This window comes from Sinocyclocheilus grahami, unplaced genomic scaffold (genome assembly GCF_001515645.1).
Source record: "Sinocyclocheilus grahami isolate Dianchi unplaced genomic scaffold, SAMN03320097.WGS_v1.1 scaffold978.1, whole genome shotgun sequence".
In the NCBI taxonomy this organism is placed as follows: domain Eukaryota; kingdom Metazoa; phylum Chordata; class Actinopteri; order Cypriniformes; family Cyprinidae; genus Sinocyclocheilus; species Sinocyclocheilus grahami.
Genome location: NW_015506157.1, coordinates 70873 through 92922, shown reverse-complemented (window position 1 = coordinate 92922; position 22050 = coordinate 70873). Strand labels below are relative to the sequence as shown.

At 40.6% G+C, this 22050-nt stretch overlaps 1 protein-coding gene across 1 annotated transcript in view; it reads left to right on the top strand.

The window, feature by feature from the left end:
• The window catches only part of LOC107565055 (collagen alpha-1(XXI) chain-like), a 90854-nt gene that overhangs the window by 64514 nt on the left and 4290 nt on the right, over positions 1–22050 (top strand). The window contains exons 23-28 of the mRNA XM_016250238.1: positions 3781–3816; positions 4867–4911; positions 5436–5468; positions 5550–5696; positions 5833–5887; positions 11856–12056. Of these exons, the coding sequence (XP_016105724.1) occupies positions 3781–3816; positions 4867–4911; positions 5436–5468; positions 5550–5696; positions 5833–5887; positions 11856–12056 (517 nt within the window). The remainder of the gene's footprint in view (positions 1–3780; positions 3817–4866; positions 4912–5435; positions 5469–5549; positions 5697–5832; positions 5888–11855; positions 12057–22050) is intronic.

Genomic DNA, 22050 nt, shown 5'->3' with positions numbered 1-22050 from the left:
CACACACACACACACACACACCCCTCTCTCTCTCTCTCTCTCTCTCTCGCGCGCACGCACACACACACACACACACACGCACCGCTCTCTCTCTCACTCTCTCGCTCGCACACACACACACACACACACTCAATGCCCAAAACTCCTTGAACAGTCAATTGCAAATACTTAAACTAATAACAAAACCGTAGCTGATTCAGAAGCACCAGATTGTCATAGCAAAGTCAGAATTACCTCCTCTCCTAGGTTCACGAAACGGTCGTCCATAAAATGCATTGCTGTTCTGTTGTAAGTAATCTTAAAGATTCCTAAATGCATCTACTTCTGGAAGGCCAAATAAAGTGCTTTTGCTTTCGCACTGAAACACACAGCGTCTCCCTGACATGCTGCTTCAACACTAACTGCGGTTACTGAAACCACGCCTTCTTTCTTTGCGTGCACATTTGGGCCGCATTATGCAAATATTTCCACATAGTGAGGTAGATATGTGGGGGCGTGTTAGAATGAGCCGTTTTAGGGGGGCGTGGCAGAGTCTTAACTTTGATAAAGAATATCTCTTTGGTTTTGAGACTTTAGTCTTTGCAACTTCAGGGATCTTATCTATGCACAATCAGCTTGTTACACTCCAAAGAGAAAGGAAAACTTGAAATCACAACATATGACAGAGAAAGGAAAACTTGAAATCGCAACATATGACCCCTTTAACATCTGAAGATTATAAAAAGGTAAGAAAGAGATGGTTTTTAAAGAACCTTTGACTGAATGGTTCTTTGTGGAACCAAAAATGGTTCTTCTATGACATCGCTGTGAAGAACCTTTTAAGCACCGTTTTTTTTAAGAGTGTATACCAGAGCGACTTACGACTGGTTTTGTGGTCCAGGGTCACATATTATATCTGGGGTTTGGATGTCTCGTACATTTACTAAACTTCATGAAAATGATTTTTGTTACTGTATCCAAATTACATTTATTTCTTCTGATTTAATGAGAAAGAAAACTCTGACATTGCATTTTTGGTCAGTTTTGGTGGTAAAAGCCCACGTTATGGTGAGCACATTTTCCAAGTGGAGCTCTATTAACTTTAGCAAGGTAATGATCATTTCTGCCATGGCAAACAAAAAAAGCATTCATGAAAATGTTGCTTGTGGTTTACAAGCATTGGCCGCTTTCAGTGAAACTAAATTAATTGTTGACAGCTGTTTTTAAATTTAGAGATAAATCTTAATTACTGTTGATTTGCTCTCTGTGTTAGAAGTGGCAATTTTGTTATGAATCTATCATTCAAAATGACTGTATAGAGTTTTGTAAAATAATCTGAAGTATGGTTAAACAGTAGCAGAAACTGCATAAACACATGGTACTGTACACGTGATAGACTTCATAGAAACTCATTTCATCTTTGAAGGTTTTCAAGTTTCAATTTAATTCAGTGATTTATGACAAGTTAAGAGGTATACACAAATCATATGTGCAGGTTGAAACCACTAGTGGAAATGCAATACGTTCACATTTATTCATTTTGCAGACACTTTTATCTATAGCGGCTAACTTATGAAGAGTACAACAAGCGATCGATCATCTTAAGGAGGCAATAACATGAGATGTTCTAGCAATACAAAGGTCCACACATCATTCAGAATAGTGCAAGCTAGAACATGAAGGGATAGTGAATAATAGTGAAAGGATAGAAAAAGAATGAAAGGTGTGTATTAGCAGCATATGCAATGTTTTATTATTATTATTATTATTACAAATTATATTGTCAGCATAGTAATTTGTCTCAGTATTTTTGAGAAAGAAAAAAAAAAGTGGGTCATGCAATGTTTTATTATTATTATTATTATTACAAATTATATTGTCAGCATAGTAATTTGTCTCAGTATTTACACGGTATACACGGTAGCTCTGTGGGTAGTACTGTTGCCTTTCAGAAAGAAGGCCCTTGGCTGAGCCAGGATGCGTTTCTGTGTGGAGTTTGCATGTTCTCCCCGTGTCTGCGTAGGTTTCCTACAGATGAATAGGTAATAGGTAAAGAATTGCTAGGAGAGGCAAGAGCTTTTGAATGCATGGAGCAGAGTTTCAGTGTCTTTTGGGCTTAAAAGTGGGGGAAGAACACTTAAATATAGGCTTTAGTGGTTTCAGAGGGTTTGAAATAAGTACCTTCAATCTAAACTCTCATGGTAGCCTTTATATATATATATATATATAGAGAGAGAGAGAGAGAGAGAGAGAGAGAGAGAGAGAGCGTGTGGTCCTAATAACAACTTCAGTTTTTAATTCAAGATTTTATTACCACTAATACAGGCATTAAGATCAGATGCATAGATCGCCAGGTCAGATTTTGTTGTTGTTGTTGTTGGTAGTATTGAGTTTTCTCCAATCTGGTCAGTGGATTCCAGACTCGTTAAAAACAGATTTCCAGCCTGGTGTGCAGGGCTGGGCGGTAAACTCTCATGGTAGCCTTTATATATATATATATAGAGAGAGAGAGAGAGAGAGAGAGAGAGAGCGTGTGGTCCTAATAACAACTTCAGTTTTTAATTCAAGATTTTATTACCACTTTATTACATTTAGCCACTGTATTTTTAAATTAACTTAATTTATTGAGACAAACAACAAATATTTTCTTTGTTTTAACAGTCAAGCACACAATTTAAATAGGTGCTTTAAATAGGATTAAATAGGTTAAAATTTTGGCTTGTTTCCCGAGGCCACAGGAGGGCACAATGAACAAAATAATGCAACACAACTCTAACTTCCGTTTCACAACGGAAATAACGGTCTCTAAAAAAACGTGCATTACGTCTAAATTAACTCAAATGAATCAAATATAATTTTGTAAATTGCATAAACAATTATGAACAAAACAGCATCATGTATTTATGCATTGCTTAATACAAAGAGACGAATCACCCATCACACAGATTGCCTTTAAAACATATGAGACTCAGTGAAAAGGAATTAACCTCCACAAATTCGTGATGTGTTTTCTAAAAGTTTAAACTGTTTTAACTTTGCATGGCTTTCTTTACATCTCTTGTGTGATGAGAGTGCAGCATATTTGTCCATCTAGAAAATGTGCTGAATATGCGTTCTGTGTGAATGGCTTGGTTTCGGTTTTAACCTAATCAAGATCTGATCAAGAGCTACTATATTTCTCTAATATTTTGAATGAATAACGCAGCAACTGCGTGTCTCGTGGGCTAGACTAACAAAACATTAAACTACAACGTCACTTACATCATCATCACCGCATCTTGTGCTCCCTGACGCACTCCTAACATTCAAATGTACTATTTTTGCATTCAAATGCAAATGTTTATTTTAAATTTAACTAATATTAATTTTTTATTCACAATCTCATGTTCGTGTATGTGTGTGCTGTCTTATGCAGCACTTATAGCACGTGCCTATATCGTGCGCCATATCGAACATTTTTAATATCGTTATCGAAGAAGGTGTACCGTCGATAAATATCGATACCGTTTTATCGCCCAGGCCTACTGGTGTGCATCAGCAACTTTATTGAGTAGTCCTCAGAAATCTCTTTGATGGAAACCTTGTGAGATGAGGACCAGTCTTTAAGGTCCAGGTTTAATAGAAAGATTTGTGTATTTGGATTCTCTTCTAGTTAGGAATTAGATAAAGATTTGATCAGAAAGTAGGTCAAATTTATGCAGAAAGAGTTCATAACATTTCTGTTGTTACTGTATTTATTGTATTATATATAAATCTTTCCTTCACTGTTTTCTTCAAACCCTACTGTGAAATGTTTTACAGGGTCAAAGAGGAGAAGCTGGTGAAAGAGGAGTAGATGTAAGTAAACTATTTACTGTAATTATGAACTTGATGTTTATAAGTTGCTGGACTGTCCAATTAAAATATGTTGTTTACAGCGAGTTGTGGTTTACTGAAATATTGCTAGAGCTAAAGATTTAGATTTTGGTAGAAATGTAAAGGGATAAGGAATTTGGGGGGAAACACTGTCTCCTCTTAAGATGGAATAAAAAGCCCAGAAAACCATCATACATTCTTTGTTATATGTGATCATAGTGAATGTTTTCAAATGTCATTGGCTTGTATTCCTATGGAAAATGTGGCCATTTTGTGAGTTCTCCTTTGTACCATAAAAACGCAGCTGAAATGCATAAATGTAAACTTGTCAGAATTAATTACTGTATGCTTAGAATAACATGTTATGTTTAAGATATTGCTTCTGGGAGCCTTGCCTTCGTGTCGCTGTAGTAGAGGCCTATGATTTCCTCCAAGTGGAAAACGCTATCCAGTCATAAAAATGTGGAATGTCATGGAATTTGGCAAAATTTGGAAGAATAAATCAAACGTATGGCTGTAGAATTAATTGAATAACAATATGAACTAGTGTTTTATAGGGCTCTATTACGGTTAAAATTGTAATAAATAATTAAATTGTTTTATGAATTCAATTGATTAGTCATTCTGTTTGGTTATTCAAATTTACACATTAGAACACATTATAAACAGATTCCAGAAGAATTAAAATGGGAAACACATCATTTGGGAAAAATTAAACAATCTGATAGGGCTGTATAATCATAATATACTTATCTGATATCTGTGATAAGAAAGATTAACATTTATTTTAGCAATAGGTTTCAGTGAACAATTGGCTGTCAGTGTTATTGATTTGTATGCAACCTAAAATAGACTAGCTGTGAAATTCATTTACCAAGATTTCAGGTACCTAAAAGTACTCAAGAAGTAGCCCATGTTGCATGCAATATGAGTGATTTTATTGAACATGCTTATATGTTCATGAACCTAAGCTGTTTGAACCTACATATTTATATGTGTGTTTTACTAAAACATGTTTATGCAACTGAACAGGGGATGAAAGGGGAAAAGGGAGATTCTGGGCGACCTGGTGTCCATGTAAGTTTCATATATATGTGTGTGTGTGTGTGTCTTATATATAAAAAAAGCCTACAGTTTATTCAGTTTTGCACATTAAAGAATTAGAAATCAAATAAATAAAAATAAATGCTTTAATAGTAAGTCGTAGCATGAATTTCTGAATCTGAAATTACAGAATCAACCACAAGGTGGTGGAGTTCTTCTTGATAGTAACAGTGCTTTATAGCCATATTGTAAGTGCAAAGCAAGGTATTTTTATAACAGTGCATACAGCATGGTAGTTCATTTGAAGTGTTTCAGTGGGTCAATATTTTGCTCAATATTTTACTTAGGTATATGGAACTACATATAGCAAAAATATACTATACACTTTTTGTTTTTGTTTTTTGGTGTTTGATCAATCAATTTCCTGGCAGTTCTAAGAAGAATTAGCATTGCACATCATTTTGCGAAATCATACGGTTGCCTTGTAAAAAGTATAGTTGTGTTATTGTTATGAAGCTCTTTTGTAATGCAGATCTGACTTCTCTCTTCATAAACAGGGTTTACCCGGGCCAGCTGGCCAGAAAGGAGAGGTGGGCGAATCTCTGATCTGAATCCACATTTCCCATTAGCTGTACTGTGAGTGTGTTGAGTTGTATTTGTGTGCGTGTCAGAAAGGGACATCAGGAGAGCCCGGTCAGAGGGGTCAGATCGGCCATCAGGGGCTCCCTGGACAGACAGGACAGACCGGACCCTCGGGGCCCAGAGGACTGAGCGGAGAAATAGGCCCCCCGGGAACACCTGGACCGGAAGGACGACCTGTAAGTATCGTGTTTCCAAATAAATATATTGTTTAGCCTTCTTCTGCAATAAGATAATCTAGTCAATGAAGGATAAAATATTGCATAGACAATTAAATAGACACTCTTGTTCCAACGAAGACATGCATTTTCACAGGGCAGAGAGCTGTCTGAGCAACATATTCAGCAGATTTGCAGAGATGTCCTTCGATGTGAGTACCCGAAATGGTCTCCCAGTAATACTCTATAGCATTTTAATAAATTGTATAAGTACATATACAACTGAATCTAAAAACAAGTCCAGCTCAAATAAAATTTTTCGATTTTTTTTAAATAAAATTTATTTTTAATGATTTTTGTTTGTTTGTTTGTTTTGTTTTGCATTGCATTGCATTTAATTTCAAGGTATGTTTTTCTAAACTTGCCTCTTTTCAATTTTCAAGAAACTAAAAATAGTGAGACTACACTACCAGTCAAAAGTTTTTGAACAGTAAGATTTTTAATGTTTTTAAAGAAGTCTCTTCTGCTCACCAAGCCTGCATTTATTTGATTCAAAGTACAGCAAAAACAGTAACATGGAGTAATGATGCTTTGAAATCAAGGGAATACATTACATTTTAAAATATATTCAAATAGAAAACAGTTATTTTAAATAGTTTTTAAATAATATTTCAAAATTTTACTGTTTTGCTGTACTTTGGATCAAATAAATGTAGGCTTGGTGAGCAGAAGAGGCTTCTTTAAAAATATTACTATTAAAAAACCTTTTATATAAATCAGTACACCCCCTCTGAATATAAAGTTAAATTTAATAAACCAACACACACACACACACACACACACAAACACACACCAATATCTGTAAAATAAGTAAGTTTTGCTTAAATGAAGGGTTGTAAGTAGTAGTAATATTCTATTATGCAGTGTGTCCTTCATTACTTTTAAGTATACTGCTCTGAGCCTTCATGGCATTGAGTATACAAGTTCATGACAAACTGTCACATCTACCCTGTTAAACACCTCGAGGATAATCTCCTTGAGTGTTCTGAGTGTTGTTCAACTTGTCTCTACAAAATTGTGTATAGTGTTACTCTCAGGTGAGATACTTGGAAAATATATTTAGTCATTGTCATATTGGGAGGAAGTGCCTAACAATGCAGGGAATGAGGAGAGGGTGGCATCTTCTCTCAAGTCAATCCAAAATTATTGACTTGGTGTAATGAAACCAGACTTCCCAGTAGTCTATATTTTGCAGAAATGAGCTCTGGAAATGGCTTAATGTGTTTACTGTGTGTATGTGGATAAACAACCATGCATTTCACTTCTGCATGTTGTGTCTAAGTGTAAGATGAAACGGTCATTTTTCTCAGGGTACTCTAGGACTCTAGGACAATTGTTTGGCATACTGGATGATCACATGGTTTTCAGGGCTGACAGAACTGCAGCGGCAACAGGTTAAAGCAAGGAAGGTGGTGCATGCATGTATGTGAATAAGTCATGGTGTTCTGACTCTACCTTTGTCGACACCCACTGCTCTATGGATTTGGAATACCTGTTTATTAAGTGCAGGCCCTTTTACCAGCCACTTGAGTTTACATGCTGCTGTGATATATGTACCACCAGATGCAAATGATAAAATAGCCATAAAGGTACTCTGTCCTGCTATCAGTAGGCAGCAGGCATTACATCAAGACTGGGCTTTTATTGTTGCTGGGGACCTCAATTATTGCAGCCTATATACTTCCTAAATTCCATCAGAAAGTTTCATGCTCAACAAGAGGACATACAATTTTGGAACCACATCTGTACTAATGTTGCTGATGCCTATAGGGTCACCCCCTTCCCACCTGGGACAGTCTATCTCTCTTTGTTCCTACTTCCCCAGCATAGACTGTTAGTCAATGTCAATGAGAAGCATCAAGATCTGGTCAGAGGGTGCAGATTCTGTTCTTCAGCACCAATTCCAATGCACGGACTGGAGAGTGTTTGCTGCACATGCCATCACACGCAGTCAAATCAAATCTCTTTATTGTTACACATCATATACACAGGCGTACCGGTAGTGAAATTCTTAAGTTCAAGTCTCTGTAACAAGGCAGTATAAACAACACAACGTATATACAATTGACAATATACATAAAGGTATAAAGGTTTGCAAGAGATGCAGTTTTCAGGTCTGGAGATCAGGAAGCTTACAGCTCAGCCAAACGCAGGAGGGCATCATCAAGGCTAAATATGCATACAAATAGGGAATTGAGGAGCACTTAATCTCCACTGACCCTCAATGGATGTGGAAAGGCATTTGGACTATTGCAGATTTCGAGTTGCCCAGTTCTTTACCCCCATTCAGCTTTGCCTCCCTTCCCGAAAAGCTTCACAACTTTAATGCTTGCTTCAACCAGGGTAACAAGGAGATAACATCTAAAGTGGATCCTTTACCTGGTGCACTACATCTCCCACTCTCCTCCACTTAGGTTTATAATACCTTAAACACAGTGGATTTAAGGAAAGCAGCTGGCTCAGATGGAATAACTGGGTGTGTGCTCAGAGTTTGTGCAAGTCAGCTGGCTGAGGTCTTCATGGATATTTTCAATCTGTCCCTGGCATAGGAACTTGTCCTTGTTGCCTTGAATGACTTCCACCCAGTTGCATTCACCCCTATCATTGCTAAGTGCTTTGAGAGACTGGTATCACCACATCTGAAAGCCATTCTTCCTACTGCCCTGGACAACTCACCAGTTTTCCTACTGCACAAATAGGTCAACAGAGGACACTATCTCCATGGCACTCAAGCCTGCTCTGCCCACCTGGACAGTCCCAACTGGCTACGTTTACATGCACAATTTTTGGTTAAATCGGACTAAATTCATTCCGACTGATGAATCTGAATGTAGTGTTTACATGAACGTTAAATAAAGTGATCGAGTTGATGTGCATGTTTATATGTCACAAGCTTCAAATCGGAATTTTTTTTTTTTACATGCGCACACTGCACACATATAGAGTTTCTCACTGTTTGCACATAATAACCATTCTCCTACATGGTTTCTTTATTTGTTTTTAACAGCAGAATTAATATTCATACATTTATGAATAAATATACATATGTACACTGTGCCGTGCTGCTCATATTTTTTACGCAGTAAAAATGCCCCTCCCCGCGCCCAAAACGGTTGCCTGTGGATGAGTATCCAAAACAAGGGCTGGTGGGAGGTTGTCCTGCTCCACTTCACAGTTGCCGAGTGAAAGGAGAGTTTTATAATGACAGGACATGCATTTATACAACACTTTATTCAAAAAGGAAGAACCGTTCATTCCACGCGTCATACATCATTACGTTATTTCTGCGTCATTGCACATGCGCAGTCCTTTCAGTTTCGGGGTTCAATCCGATCGAGTGTTTACATGCACTCTCAATCATATTAGAAAAGGTATAAACCACCCCCTTCAATCCGATCGAAATTTCATTCCGATCGAGCTCAATCGGATTGATCAAGGTGTTTACATGAAGGCTTTTCAGTCCAATTGAGCTGTCAATCCGATTACAAACTGATTATTTGGTTGCATGTAAACGTAGCCAATGTTGTTCAGCGTTCAGTACTGTGATCCCCTCAATTCTGGTCTCCAAGTTTAGCCAGTTAGGGATTAGCGCATCACTGTGCAACTGGGCATTAGACTTTTTGATTTACAGACCCCCTGTTAATCTGGATAACCTCAACATGCACACTGGTTTGCTGCAAGGCTGTGTGATAAGCTCTCTTTTTTTACACTCTCTTCACTCATAACTGTGTCTCTGTTCATGGTTCTAAGGGTGGGGACACACCAAACTGACGCCAAAGTGCTAGCGCTGAGGAAAGTCAACTGTGGTTTCACATTGCATCGCTTGTATCAGGGCAAAAAAAAAAATATTGCACTTGAACACACTGGACAGACTACAGCTGACAGACAACTAGCGTGTACACCAGAGGTTCTCAACCCTGACTCTTCATGTTACAGCAGAGTTTAGCTCCAACCTTGATCAAACTCAAGTGGGCCTCAAGGGCCAGGGTTGAGAACCCCTGGTGTATGCTCTGCATTTGTGTGAGAGAACATAACTCTCCCATACCAGGAGGTGACTAGAGCCAATGGTGCGGAGCACACAAAAAAAACGAAAGCCAACTGACACTCAGAAACCACCCCACATTGCCTGACAGCTGACCGTCAGCTTGTTGTGTCCCGGGCTTAACACCATTAAGTTCTCAGATGACACCACAGTGGTTGGCTTAATCAGAGATGATGAGATGGCTTACATGGATGAAGTCCAGCACCTGACTCTGTGGTGTGCTGACAACAGTGTGGTCCTCAACACCCAGAAGACCAAGGAGTTCATTGTGGACAAACTAAGAGCCATGTGCAATGTCTGTTTAGATCAGCCATAGAGTCATAGTGGAGTATGTTTTAAGCTTCCTGTTTCTGGGTGTTCATATCTACGATGATCCCATCTGGTCCATGAACTCCTCATTAATCTTTAAAAAAAACACAGCAGCATCTTTAATTCCTGAAAGGCCTTAAGAAAGCTAATTTTTATCCCAGGATACTGTTTGATTTTGACTGCAGTATCATCAAGAGTATACTTAACAACTGCATCTCAATGTTTTATGGCAATTGTTTAGTATCGGACCATATAAGGCACTCTAGCGAATGGTGAAAACTGCCCAGTAGATCACCAGTACTCAATTGCCAAAAGTGAAGAACATACAAGAATTGTTTCTTGAGAAGGGAGAATGGTATTATCAAAGGTGCATCCCATCCCAGCCACGATCTGTTAATTATCCTTCCATCTTGCAAGTACAGTCATGGTCAAAAGTTTTGGCAGTGACATCAATTTTGCGTTTTGCAAAGTTTGCTGCTTAAGCTGTTGTGGTGTTCATTCACATTGTTTCTAGATTATTGTGTAGAGTGATCAGATGCATGTTAAATAATTGCTAAAAGCTTCATTGGCCAAAAAAATTAACTCACAGTTTTTTGATCCTGACACAAAATGACCAGCTAACATTAATTGACTAAACATATCAGCAGCACATGTGAAAGTGTGAATGAGTACTAGTCAGGTAAAATCACTATCATACTAATTTGATTGTAAGAACAGACTGATTGCTATAAAAGGAGGGAAGAAGCGCTTCCAATCATTGTGTTCTTGTTAGCAATGGTTACCTCCAAAGAAACACGTGCAGCCATCATCACTTTGCATCAAAATGCCTTACATGCAAGGAAATTGCTACAAAGAATATTGCATCTGAAAGAACCATTTACCAGATCATCAAGAAAGAGGTCTTCAGGACATGCCAGAGTGTCCAGCAAGCGCCAGGACCCTCTCCTCCTGAGGAGTCAGCTACAGAATCGTGTCACCAGCAGTGCAGAGCTTGCTCAGGAATGGCTGCAGTTTGGTGTCAGAGCATCTGCACGCACAGTGAGGCCAAGACTTTTGGACAACAGCCTGGTGTCAAGAAGGGCAGCAAAGAAGCCACTCCTCTCCAAGAAAAACGTCCAGGACAGACTGAAATTCTGCATGAAGTACAAGGACTGGACAGCAGAAGACTGGTGCAAAGTTATTTTCTCTGATGAAGCTGCCTTCCGACTGTTTGGGACATCTGGAAAATCGATTGTCCGGAGAAGAAAAGGTGAACACTACCATGAGTCCTGTGTTGTGCCAACAGTGAAGCACCATGAGACCATCCATGTGTGGGGTGGCTTTTCAACAAAGGGAGTGGGCTCTCTCATAATTCTGCCCAAAAACACTGCCATGAATAAAGAATGGTATCAAAACATCCAGCAAGAGCGAAGATCATTGCATTGAAATAGATTTCAATGCAATGATCAGTGATTCAAACAGTGATTGATTGTAGTAAAACTGAAAGCAATTCAGTCTTTTAGAAGTAGATTTAATAATAAATAATAAATACAGTATATTTGAATGACCTTTAATATCTGGTTTATTTCTGTTCTCAATAGCTGGTAAGTTTATAGCAAAATGTAGGACCCAAATTGGCTGGTGAGTGGAAAAAAGTTTATTTCAACCACAGGATGTACATATTCAGTAGAAATAAAGGCTTCTGGGCCAGAGGCATGCCTGTATCTTATTATGTTTATTATGCTTTTATGTTGTATCTTATTATATTAATATTATTATTTTTGTTACAGCTGAAATTCCTGCTCTACTATTGAGTAGCCAATACAGTCATCACAGAAGCTGTGAACACTGCTACACACGGGTGGGACCCCCAGGGCCTCCAGGGCCACCAGGTCCTCATGGCTTTCGAGGATTCCCAGGTTTATCTGGTTCTAATGGGCTGCAAGGTCAACGGGGTTTACCTGGGCGGCCTGGTGTCCCTGGCATGAAAGGTACAGGCATGCTAAACACATCATACCTTGTCTATAGGGCTGTATATTGTCTCAGATAGTTCACAGAAATTGATTGGTATACAAATTGGTTTATCAATATTATTGTTACAATATTATTGTTACCACATTAGTATGACTACAACTGTATATACCAAAGCATGTGAGCGGAGTGGAGCAGTAAAATTGCCTCTGAAACAGAGAGTCCCCTTCTTAAGATTCTGCTCCGCTCACTCAACCCAGAATGTTCTTTGTGATACTCTCATTTGAGAATATGTGAAATAAGCAATAGGTCTAAGGTTATGGAGTTCAAATATTGTTATAATGAAGTTGTGAACCTTATACATAGTTTAAATGCACAGTAAACATCGAAGTTAAAGGGGTCATATGATGTTGCTAAAAAGAACATTATTTTCTGTATTTGGTGTAACGAAATGTGTTTATGCGGTTTAAGGTTAAAAAAACACTATTTTCCACATACTGTACATTATTGTTTCACCTCTATGCCCCGCCTTTCTGAAACGCGTTGATTTTTACAAAGCTCATCGGTCTGAAAAGAGAGGTGTGCTCTGATTGGCCAGCTATCCAGTGCGTTGTGATTGGCTGAATAACTCAAGACAGAAATGTTACGCCCCTTGGCATATTGTGATGCCCTGTCTGGCCGGAGCAACGAGGCAAAAACATTAAAACCCATTATAAATGAGGCATTTCTTACATCCAGTGGGGACATAATTACGGATTATAATGACTTACTGTATACTGTCTTTTTACGCGTTGCATTGGATCGCGCCGCGTAAACATAAAACCATGCCTACATTTGTGATCGGAGAAATGACAAACTACAAACGCTACTCTACACTGCTCAAAACTTGCGTTTGAATCATCAGTGGCAAATTCAGTTCAAATTCAAATTCTTACAGTATGTGAGTCAGAACAGCCGGCATTGTAGTCTACTTTTCCAGGATCAGGAAACAGTCCTCCATAAAATGCGCTGGACACATCGGAATATTTCGGTTGAACTGTGAGCGGCGGTGGGCGGGCTTGCGGCAACCACATGTGACGATCCCGGGTTGGACTGCGCTTCGTCCACGGTGAAAGCCGATCCGGCAATCCACAGCACGAAGTTGATGTATTTCCTCAGCGACCAGCACGGATCAGCTCCAGGCATGACGAAGCGGATATCGTCCTCTTTTGGAAGGCCAAACAAAGTAGTTTCGCTTTCACAACGAAGCACACAGCTCCTTCACGACATGGCGGCGGTGGCACTTTACAGAGCTTCTTTATGCACCAAGAGCTTGTAACACTCCAAAGAGAAAGGAAAAATTGAAATTGCATCATATGAACCCTTTAAGAACGAAGGAGAAGAAATTAAAAAGGTGTGTGAGAAACTGAGTTAGCAAATATTCATTTTGTGTGATATAATAAGTTCTTATTAGTTGTTTTACTTTTTAATAAAAATAAGTTTAAAAACCTTTGCAGTGCTATACAATAACAAACATCCCGGCTTCCACACTGATGAGAGCGCCATTTAGATGAACATGTAAATACAGTGGGGAAAAAAAGTATTTAGTCAGCCACCAATTGTGCAAGTTCTCCCACTTAAAAAGATGAGAGAGGCCTGTAATTTTCATCATAGGTATACCTCAACTATGAGAGACAAAATGAGAAAAAAAATTCAGAAAATCACATTGTAGGATTTTTAAAGAATTATGGTGGAAAATAAGTATTTGGTCAATAACAATTTCATCTCAATACTTTGTTATATACTCTTTGTTGGCAATGACAGAGGTCAAACTTTTTCTGTAAGTCTTCACAAGGTTTTCACATACTGTTGCTGGTATTTTGGCCCATTCCTCCATGCAGATCTCCTCTAGAGCAGTAATGTTTTGGGGCTGTCGCTGGGCAACATGGATTTTCAACTCCCTCCAAAGATTTTCTATGGGGTTGAGATCTGGAGACTGGCTAGGCCACTCCAGGACCTTGAAATGCTTCTTACGAAGCCACTCCTTCGTTTCCCGGGTGGTGTGTTTGGGATCATTGTCATGCTGAAAGACCCAGCCACGTTTCATCTTCAGTGCCCTTGCTGATGGAAGGAGGTTTTCACTCAAAATCTCATGATACATGGCCCCATTCATTCTTTCGTTTACACGGATCAGTCGTTCTGGTCCCTTTGCAGAAAAACAGCCCCAAAGCATGATGTTTCCACCCCCATGCTTCACAGTAGGTATGGTGTTCTTTGGATGCAACTCAGCATTCTTTCTCCTCCAAACATGACAAGTTGAGTTTTTACCAAAAAGTTCTATTTTGGTTTCATCTGACCATATGACATTCTCCCAATCCTCTTCTGGATCATCCAAATGCTCTCTAGCAAACTTCAGATGGGCCTGGACATGTACTGGCTTAAGCAGGGGGACACGTCTGTCACTGCAGGATTTGAGTCCCTGGCGGCGCAGTGTGTTACTGATGGTAGCCTTTGTTACTTTGGTCCCAGCTCTCTGCAGGTCATTCACTAGGTCCCCCCGTGTGGTTCTGGGATTTTTGCTCACAGTTCTTGTGATCATTTTGACCCCACGGGGTGAGATCTTGCGTGGAGCCCCAGATCGAGGGAGATTATCAGTGGTCTTGTATGTCTTCCATTTTCTAATAATTGTTCCCACAGTTGATTTCTTCACACCAAGCTGTTTACCTATTGCAGATTCAGTCTTCCCATCCTGGTGCAGGTCTACAATTTTGTTTCTGGTGTCCTTTGACAGCTCTTTGGTCTTGGCCATGGTGGAGTTTGGAGTGTGACTGTTTGAGGTTGTGGACAGGTGTCTTTTATACTGATAACGAGTTCAAACAGATGCCATTAATACAGGTAATGAGTGGAGGACAGAGGAGCCTCTTAAAGAAGAAGTTACAGGTCTGTGAGAGCCAGAAATATTGCTTGTTTGTAGGTGACCAAATACTTATTTTACCGAGGAATGTACCAATTAATTCTTTAAAAATCCTACAATGTGATTTTCTAGATTTTTTTTCTCATTTTGTCTCTCATAGTTGAGGTATACCTATGATGAAAATTACAGGCCTCTCTCATCTTTTTAAGTGGGAGAACTTGCACAATTGGTGGCTGACTAAATACTTTTTTGCCCCACTGTATGTGCTGCATGCTTTCTTCTCAATAACAAAATAAGCATGCAGCAAAATAGCAGTGGTGAGAAAAGAGCAGTCAAGAAATCATCTGATAAAAGCGACGGCGCTTCGTCCACGGTGAAAGCCGATCCGGCAATCCACAGCACGAAGTTGATGTATTTCCTCAGCGACCAGCACGGATCAGCTCCAGGCATGACGAAGCGGATATCGTCCTCTTTTGGAAGGCCAAACAAAGTAGTTTCGCTTTCACAACGAAGCACACAGCTCCTTCACGACATGGCGGCGGTGGCAATCTTCCCACATCGTGACGTAGACATGTGGGGGAGTGTTAGAACGCGCCGTTTTAGGTAGGCGTGATTGACTCTTAACTTTTATAAAGAATATCTCTTTGAATTTGAGACTTTTCTCTTTGCAACTTTACAGATCTTCTTTATGCACCAAGAGCTTGTAACACTCCAAAGAGAAAGGAAAAATTGAAATTGCATCATATGAACCCTTTAAGAACGAAGGAGAAGAAATTAAAAAGGTGTGTGAGAAACTGAGTTAGCAAATATTCATTTTGTGTGATATAATAAGTTCTTATTAGTTGTTTTACTTTTTAATAAAAATAAGTTTAAAAACCTTTGCAGTGCTATACAATAACAAACATCCCGGCTTCCACACTGATGAGAGCGCCATTTAGATGAACATGTAAATATGTGCTGCATGCTTTCTTCTCAATAACAAAATAAGCATGCAGCAAAATAGCAGTGGTGAGAAAAGAGCGGTCAAGAAATCATCTGATAAAAGCGACGTGGATATTTTTCCACAAGCTCTGCAATTCAGCACTATCCAGTCAAATCATGTCACATTTATTTATAGCCTACTGTTTTATAAAAATATTGCTTTAAAGCCACAAATATCATCATGGCTGCGTTTCTCAAAAACATAGTAAACCTAAATAGAACGTAAGATGCATTGCCACCAATGGTCTCTATGATCAACTTGGCTGGCGATAGTCACTACCAATGTGACCATGAGTATAAAAGAGAACCCGTAGAACACATCATCCACTTCTTCTCTGAAGAAGAGATGCGCTGGAACACCTGAAGCAATGCAATGGGACTCGTTCCCCTTCTTAGGGAACTAAAGTTACATGCGTAACCTGAGACACTCCCTTTAAAAATGGGAATTCGCACTGCATCTGGATATTATGGGGAACGAAATACTCACTCTGCCATGCTGAATGGATGAGTGCCTAAATGGCTGACACTGAAGTCCCAATCCCTATAAGGTACGCACCAGCGACTGTCGTGACTTAACTCCCTACGGCCAAAACCCGAGCATACCCTATCTGAGAAAATCCCGGTATGCACCCTTTCTCTCTTCTCTGCAGGGCCAAGTCAAAAAGAAGCTCAGCCCATGGGCAGAACACCTTTAAGGGAGTACAGTCAATATATGTACAAGTACAGCCTCAACATGACAGCTCTTTAAAGTGAGAGGAGGCCTAACTATGTTCAACACTAAGGACAGCTTACAAGGAGGCTTACATTGGAGTTGCTACTCAATCAGAGTTCTGGGGAGTGTAGGTCTAAAAAGGACAACACTTTATAACGAGAGGTGGCCTAGCAACACTCTTTAAATTAAAAGCAGTTGCCAAGGATGCACACAAAGAGCCTAACGACTTGACACTACTGCCTAACTGAGGTCTAAGGACAGAGTACTCTCTAAAGCATGCAGAGGCCTACATTTGCCCCTACATTAAGAATAACTATCAAGGAGGCTCACAGAGAGCCTAACAACTTGACATTGCTGTACAGGTGGAGTTCCAAGGAGAGGAGGCCTCAGCAAAAAGACTCTGCAGCAAGAGGAAGCTTAACAACACTTTTCTGAAGAGGCAGCAGCCTAGGAGGCTCACAGAGAGCATAACAACTTGGCACTACTGTCTGGTCAACTTCTAAGGATCAAAGCCTCTACATATCGAGAGGAGGCCTAATTACACCCTACACATGGAACAACCTCCCAAGGTGGCTCACAAAGAGCCTTACAACTGTTATCCCATCGGAGCTCTGAGGAGTGGAGGCCTCAGAAAAAAAGACTCTCTATAGTGAGACAATGCCTAACAACACTCCTCTGAAAAAGGCAGTAGCCAAGGAGGCTATCTGAGCTCAGAGGATGGAGGCCTAGCATAATAACTTTCAAGCAAGACACAGCCTAGCAACATCTTATGCCTGTCAAGGAGGCCTAATGACTTGGCACTAATAACCAGGTGGGGCTCAGGGGAGTGAAGGCCTTAGCAGGACGGCTTTTTATAGTGAAAGGAGGCCTAACAAATGCTCACAACCCAGGAGTACTATGGAGGCTCACAGAACCTGCAACTCATTGCCACTGCCTAATCGAGCTCTAAGAAGGAACACCTCAGTATGACATCTCTCTGAAGTGAGAGGAAGCCTAACTACGCTCAACACTCAGGACAGCTTCCAAGGAGGCTCACAGAGAGCCTAAACACACAAAATTGCTATTCAGATGGAGTACTGAGGAGTGGAGCAAAGACTCTCAAGCGAGAGGAGGTCTAGTGGGGTCCCTAGTAACCAGGGAGGCCCCATGGCACAACCCTAATTCAAGTTCCAAGGACAAAGACCTTAACATGATGACACTTTAACGTGACCTAGTCAAATGTCCTAGTCAAGAATAGCTATCAAGGAGGCACACATAGTACCAAAAAACTTGATACTGCTGCCCAGGCAGAGCTATGAGGAGTGGAGGCCTCTGCAAGACTCTCTATAGTGGGAAGAAGTCTGGCAATGATCCTCTGCAGAGGCAGCTAGCCAATAAGGCTCACAGAGAGCTTAACAACTTGCCACTACTGCCTGGCCGAGCTCTAAAGACGGAGGCCTCGGCATAATGACTCTTTAAATCCAGAAGAGGCCTAACTATGTCCTATGCTCAGGATAGCTTCCCAAGGAGGCTCACAGAGAGCCTAACAACTTGGAACTGCTATCTAGGCAGACTCTAAAGAGTGGAGGCCTCAGTAGATAGACTCTCTATAAAGAGAGGAAGCCTAACAACACTCTTCTGCAGAGGCAGCTAACCAGGGAGGCGGGAAGTAGGTGCTCAACTCTCATCCCTCAAGAGAGAGTTAACCTGTTAAACCGCACCTGGATGCCGGCGCACTGAACGCTTTTTGCACGCGTCAATGTTTACGAATAGATTACGAAGAGATTAAATGAAAAGGGACATAATTAATCTTGACAAACTATATATCATTCTAAAGGTCTAAGCCTCAAGCATCTACGTTAGATCGCTGTTTTTCAATGGAAAGCTTATAAAGAATGTATTTGCTAAATTTGTGTAAGCAGTACACATCGAAACATGCATAATCAAAACGCAGTACATACCAGATTCATTGTAGTAACGGGTCATAAGCACATCCACAGCTGTAAATACCAGTTTAGTTAGAAAGGTAAGACCCCACTGAACAACATCCCATAGAGCACTTTTAGTCCAACGAAGCAATAATGTTGCAATATGGATGGTAATTCCTTTGTTTACGTCTCATTTCTTCGGGGACAGTTATTGTTTGTATCCGTTATGGAATAACTTGCGCTCAAAAAACTGCATCTTGGCAGTAAAAGGTAACATGGTTTTGTAGCATATATTGTCAAAAACAGACTAAAAATCTAGACATAGTCTCAGAAAAATGGTTGCAGGAATCTCAAATTTTTCATGGTATCTTCTTCAGATTTGAAATAGAAACTCATGAGACATGTGACTTTCAACCCATTACTTTTCTGGATTGCTAAACTCCAGGACTGATTTCATGTATTTTTATATGAAATTAAAATAAAAAAATCAGTGCGGTACAATTTCTTTCCAAAGACACCAAAATTGTGTGTGTAGCACACTGTTGTCAGAAACTGTTACCATTTTAAGTTAGGTAGGTCATTTTCAGCTGTGAGTCCCAAAATGGGGGTGCAGGTTAACAGGTTAAGCATAGGCAGAGCTTCTTACCGTGACCACATCACACAGCATGCATTCCACTCTTTCGAGAGCCGAACACGCTCTGTTCAAATGGTAGATTCTCTCAAATATCAGACGAGAACATAATCTGCTGCCACAAATGCATTGCTATGAGTTTGTTCAACTCCCTCGAGAGCTGAATGCACTCATTATGTCTACTATCCTTCAGGTAAAAATCGAAGAACAGAGCTTCATACCATCTATTTCATTCAGTCCTATTAATACGTCAAAAATGAGCACATCCAACTTCCTTGTGAGTTGAATGCACTCCATCCAGCTTTTCCATTGAGAAATGCTCACAATGAGTGCATTTAGCACTTTCTCAAATTTTTCATGGTATCTTCTTCAGATTTGAAATAGAAACTCATGAGACATGTGACTTTCAACCCATTACTTTTCTGGATTGCTAAACTCCAGGACTGATTTCATGTATTTTTATATGAAATTAAAATAAAAAAATCAGTGCGGTACAATTTCTTTCCAAAGACACCAAAATTGTGTGTGTAGCACACTGTTGTCAGAAACTGTTACCATTTTAAGTTAGGTAGGTCATTTTCAGTTGTGAGTCCCAAAATGGGGGTGCAGGTTAACAGGTTAAGCATAGGCAGAGCTTCTTACTATTGTCAAAAACAGACTAAAAATCTAGACATAGTCTCAGAAAAATGGTTGCAGGAATCTCAAATTTTTCATGGTATCTTCTTCAGATTTGAAATAGAAACTCATGAGACATGTGACTTTCAACCCATTACTTTTCTGGATTGCTAAACTCCAGGACTGATTTCATGTATTTTTATATGAAATTAAAATAAAAAAATCAGTGCGGTACAATTTCTTTCCAAAGACACCAAAATTGTGTGTGTAGCACACTGTTGTCAGAAACTGTTACCATTTTAAGTTAGGTAGGTCATTTTCAGCTGTGAGTCCCAAAATGGGGGTGCAGGTTAACAGGTTAAGCATAGGCAGAGCTTCTTACCGTGACCACATCACACAGCATGCATTCCACTCTTTCGAGAGCCGAACACGCTCTGTTCAAATGGTAGATTCTCTCAAATATCAGACGAGAACATAATCTGCTGCCACAAATGCATTGCTATGAGTTTGTTCAACTCCCTCGAGAGCTGAATGCACTCATTATGTCTACTATCCTTCAGGTAAAAATCGAAGAACAGAGCTTCATACCATCTATTTCATTCAGTCCTATTAATACGTCAAAAATGAGCACATCCAACTTCCTTGTGAGTTGAATGCACTCCATCCAGCTTTTCCATTGAGAAATGCTCACAATGAGTGCATTTAGCACTTTCGAGAACTGAATGCGAGTACTTCTCACTCAAATACATAACGCAAAAGTCTGGTGTCATCAGGTGTCCTCTGACGTGAAGGCACATGTTCTGAAATACTTGCCTGGGTGTTTCATATCAGTCGCATTCTTTGCACGTACACAAACAAACGGTCTCCTGAAGACAAAGAAGTGAATGACGTTTTACAGACACATACTCACAGTCACACTGGCAGTGACGTCATAGGCTGTTGCTGACAAATGTCAAATTCATTGTCGTGTTTTGACACATGCTTCAGACACCAGTCATGCTGGAGGCATTCCCCATACTGTCCCGAGGTCCCATTCTATAGGCCTACTGTAATTGAGACATTTATTCGAGAAATTCATTATAAACAGAAAGTCATATACAGTGGGTACGGAAAGTATTCAGACCCCCTTAAATTTTTCACTCTTTGTTATATTGCAGCCATTTGCTAATATCATTTAAGTAAATTTTTTTCCTCATTAATGTACACACAGTATGGGGTGCTGTGTGTACATTAATGAGGAAAAAAATTACTTAATTGATTTTAGCAAATGGCTGCAATATAACAAAGAGTGAAAAATTTAAGGGGGTCTGAATACTTTCCGTACCCACTGTATGTCACGAGCGCTACTGTGTAGGAGCACAAAGCGAGGAACGAGGAGACGTGGAGCAGACTTCAAACTAACAGACTTTAATAGACATTCAACGGAACTTGGAACACACACGTAGCGGGGAAATTGACATTCAATACCAGACACAGAACTCTGAATAGGACTCACTTTAAATACAGTTTAGTAGAGGATTAGAGGAGGGGATGACGAGAAACACCTGGAACTAATGAAACAATTAACATGGGAGAAAACTGGGTCATGGAGCACGTGGGGGAGGAAAAACACACATATAGAGTCCAGGGGCGTGACATATCGCCCCCCCTCCCGGAAGGGGCACGGGTGGGAACTTGGGAGGAGGTTCGGGAGGAGGACGGACACCCAGGAGGGGGCCGGCAGACAGAGTCCAGGGAGGTGACGATGGAGGGAGGAGCCAGGGAGGCGACAGGAAGGACTTGGAGCAGGAGGGGCCAAGCAGGACCCAGGCCACAGCCATGATGGTGGCCCACGGTGGAGCCGATGGAGGGAGGAGCCATGGAGGAGGAATTGTCGCCGACTCCAGGGGGCCAACCAATGGCGGCGGAGTAGGTGGCGGAGGAGCCCGAGGCGGAGACGGAGAGCAGATGAGCCAGGGTGATGGGGAGGGCCAAGGCAGAGAAGATGGCGCTGGCGACTGACGCGGAGGCGTGGATCCGAAAGGCCGTGGAGGAGCCAAAGGGATGAAGCAGCCTGATGGAGCCGGAGGGACGAAGGGATGAGGCACAACCGGAGGAGTGGAGTCCCGAGGTGCATGATAGTCGACGCCAGACCAAGGCAGAGCCGGCGGAGAGGAGGGAGCTAGAAGCCATGGTGGAGCCGACGGGTCCACGGGGCAAGGCGGAGTCCGGTGCTTAGAGGCTGGAGGCGGAGTCAAGGGATACTCCAGCCACGGCGACGCTGGAGGATGGCAGT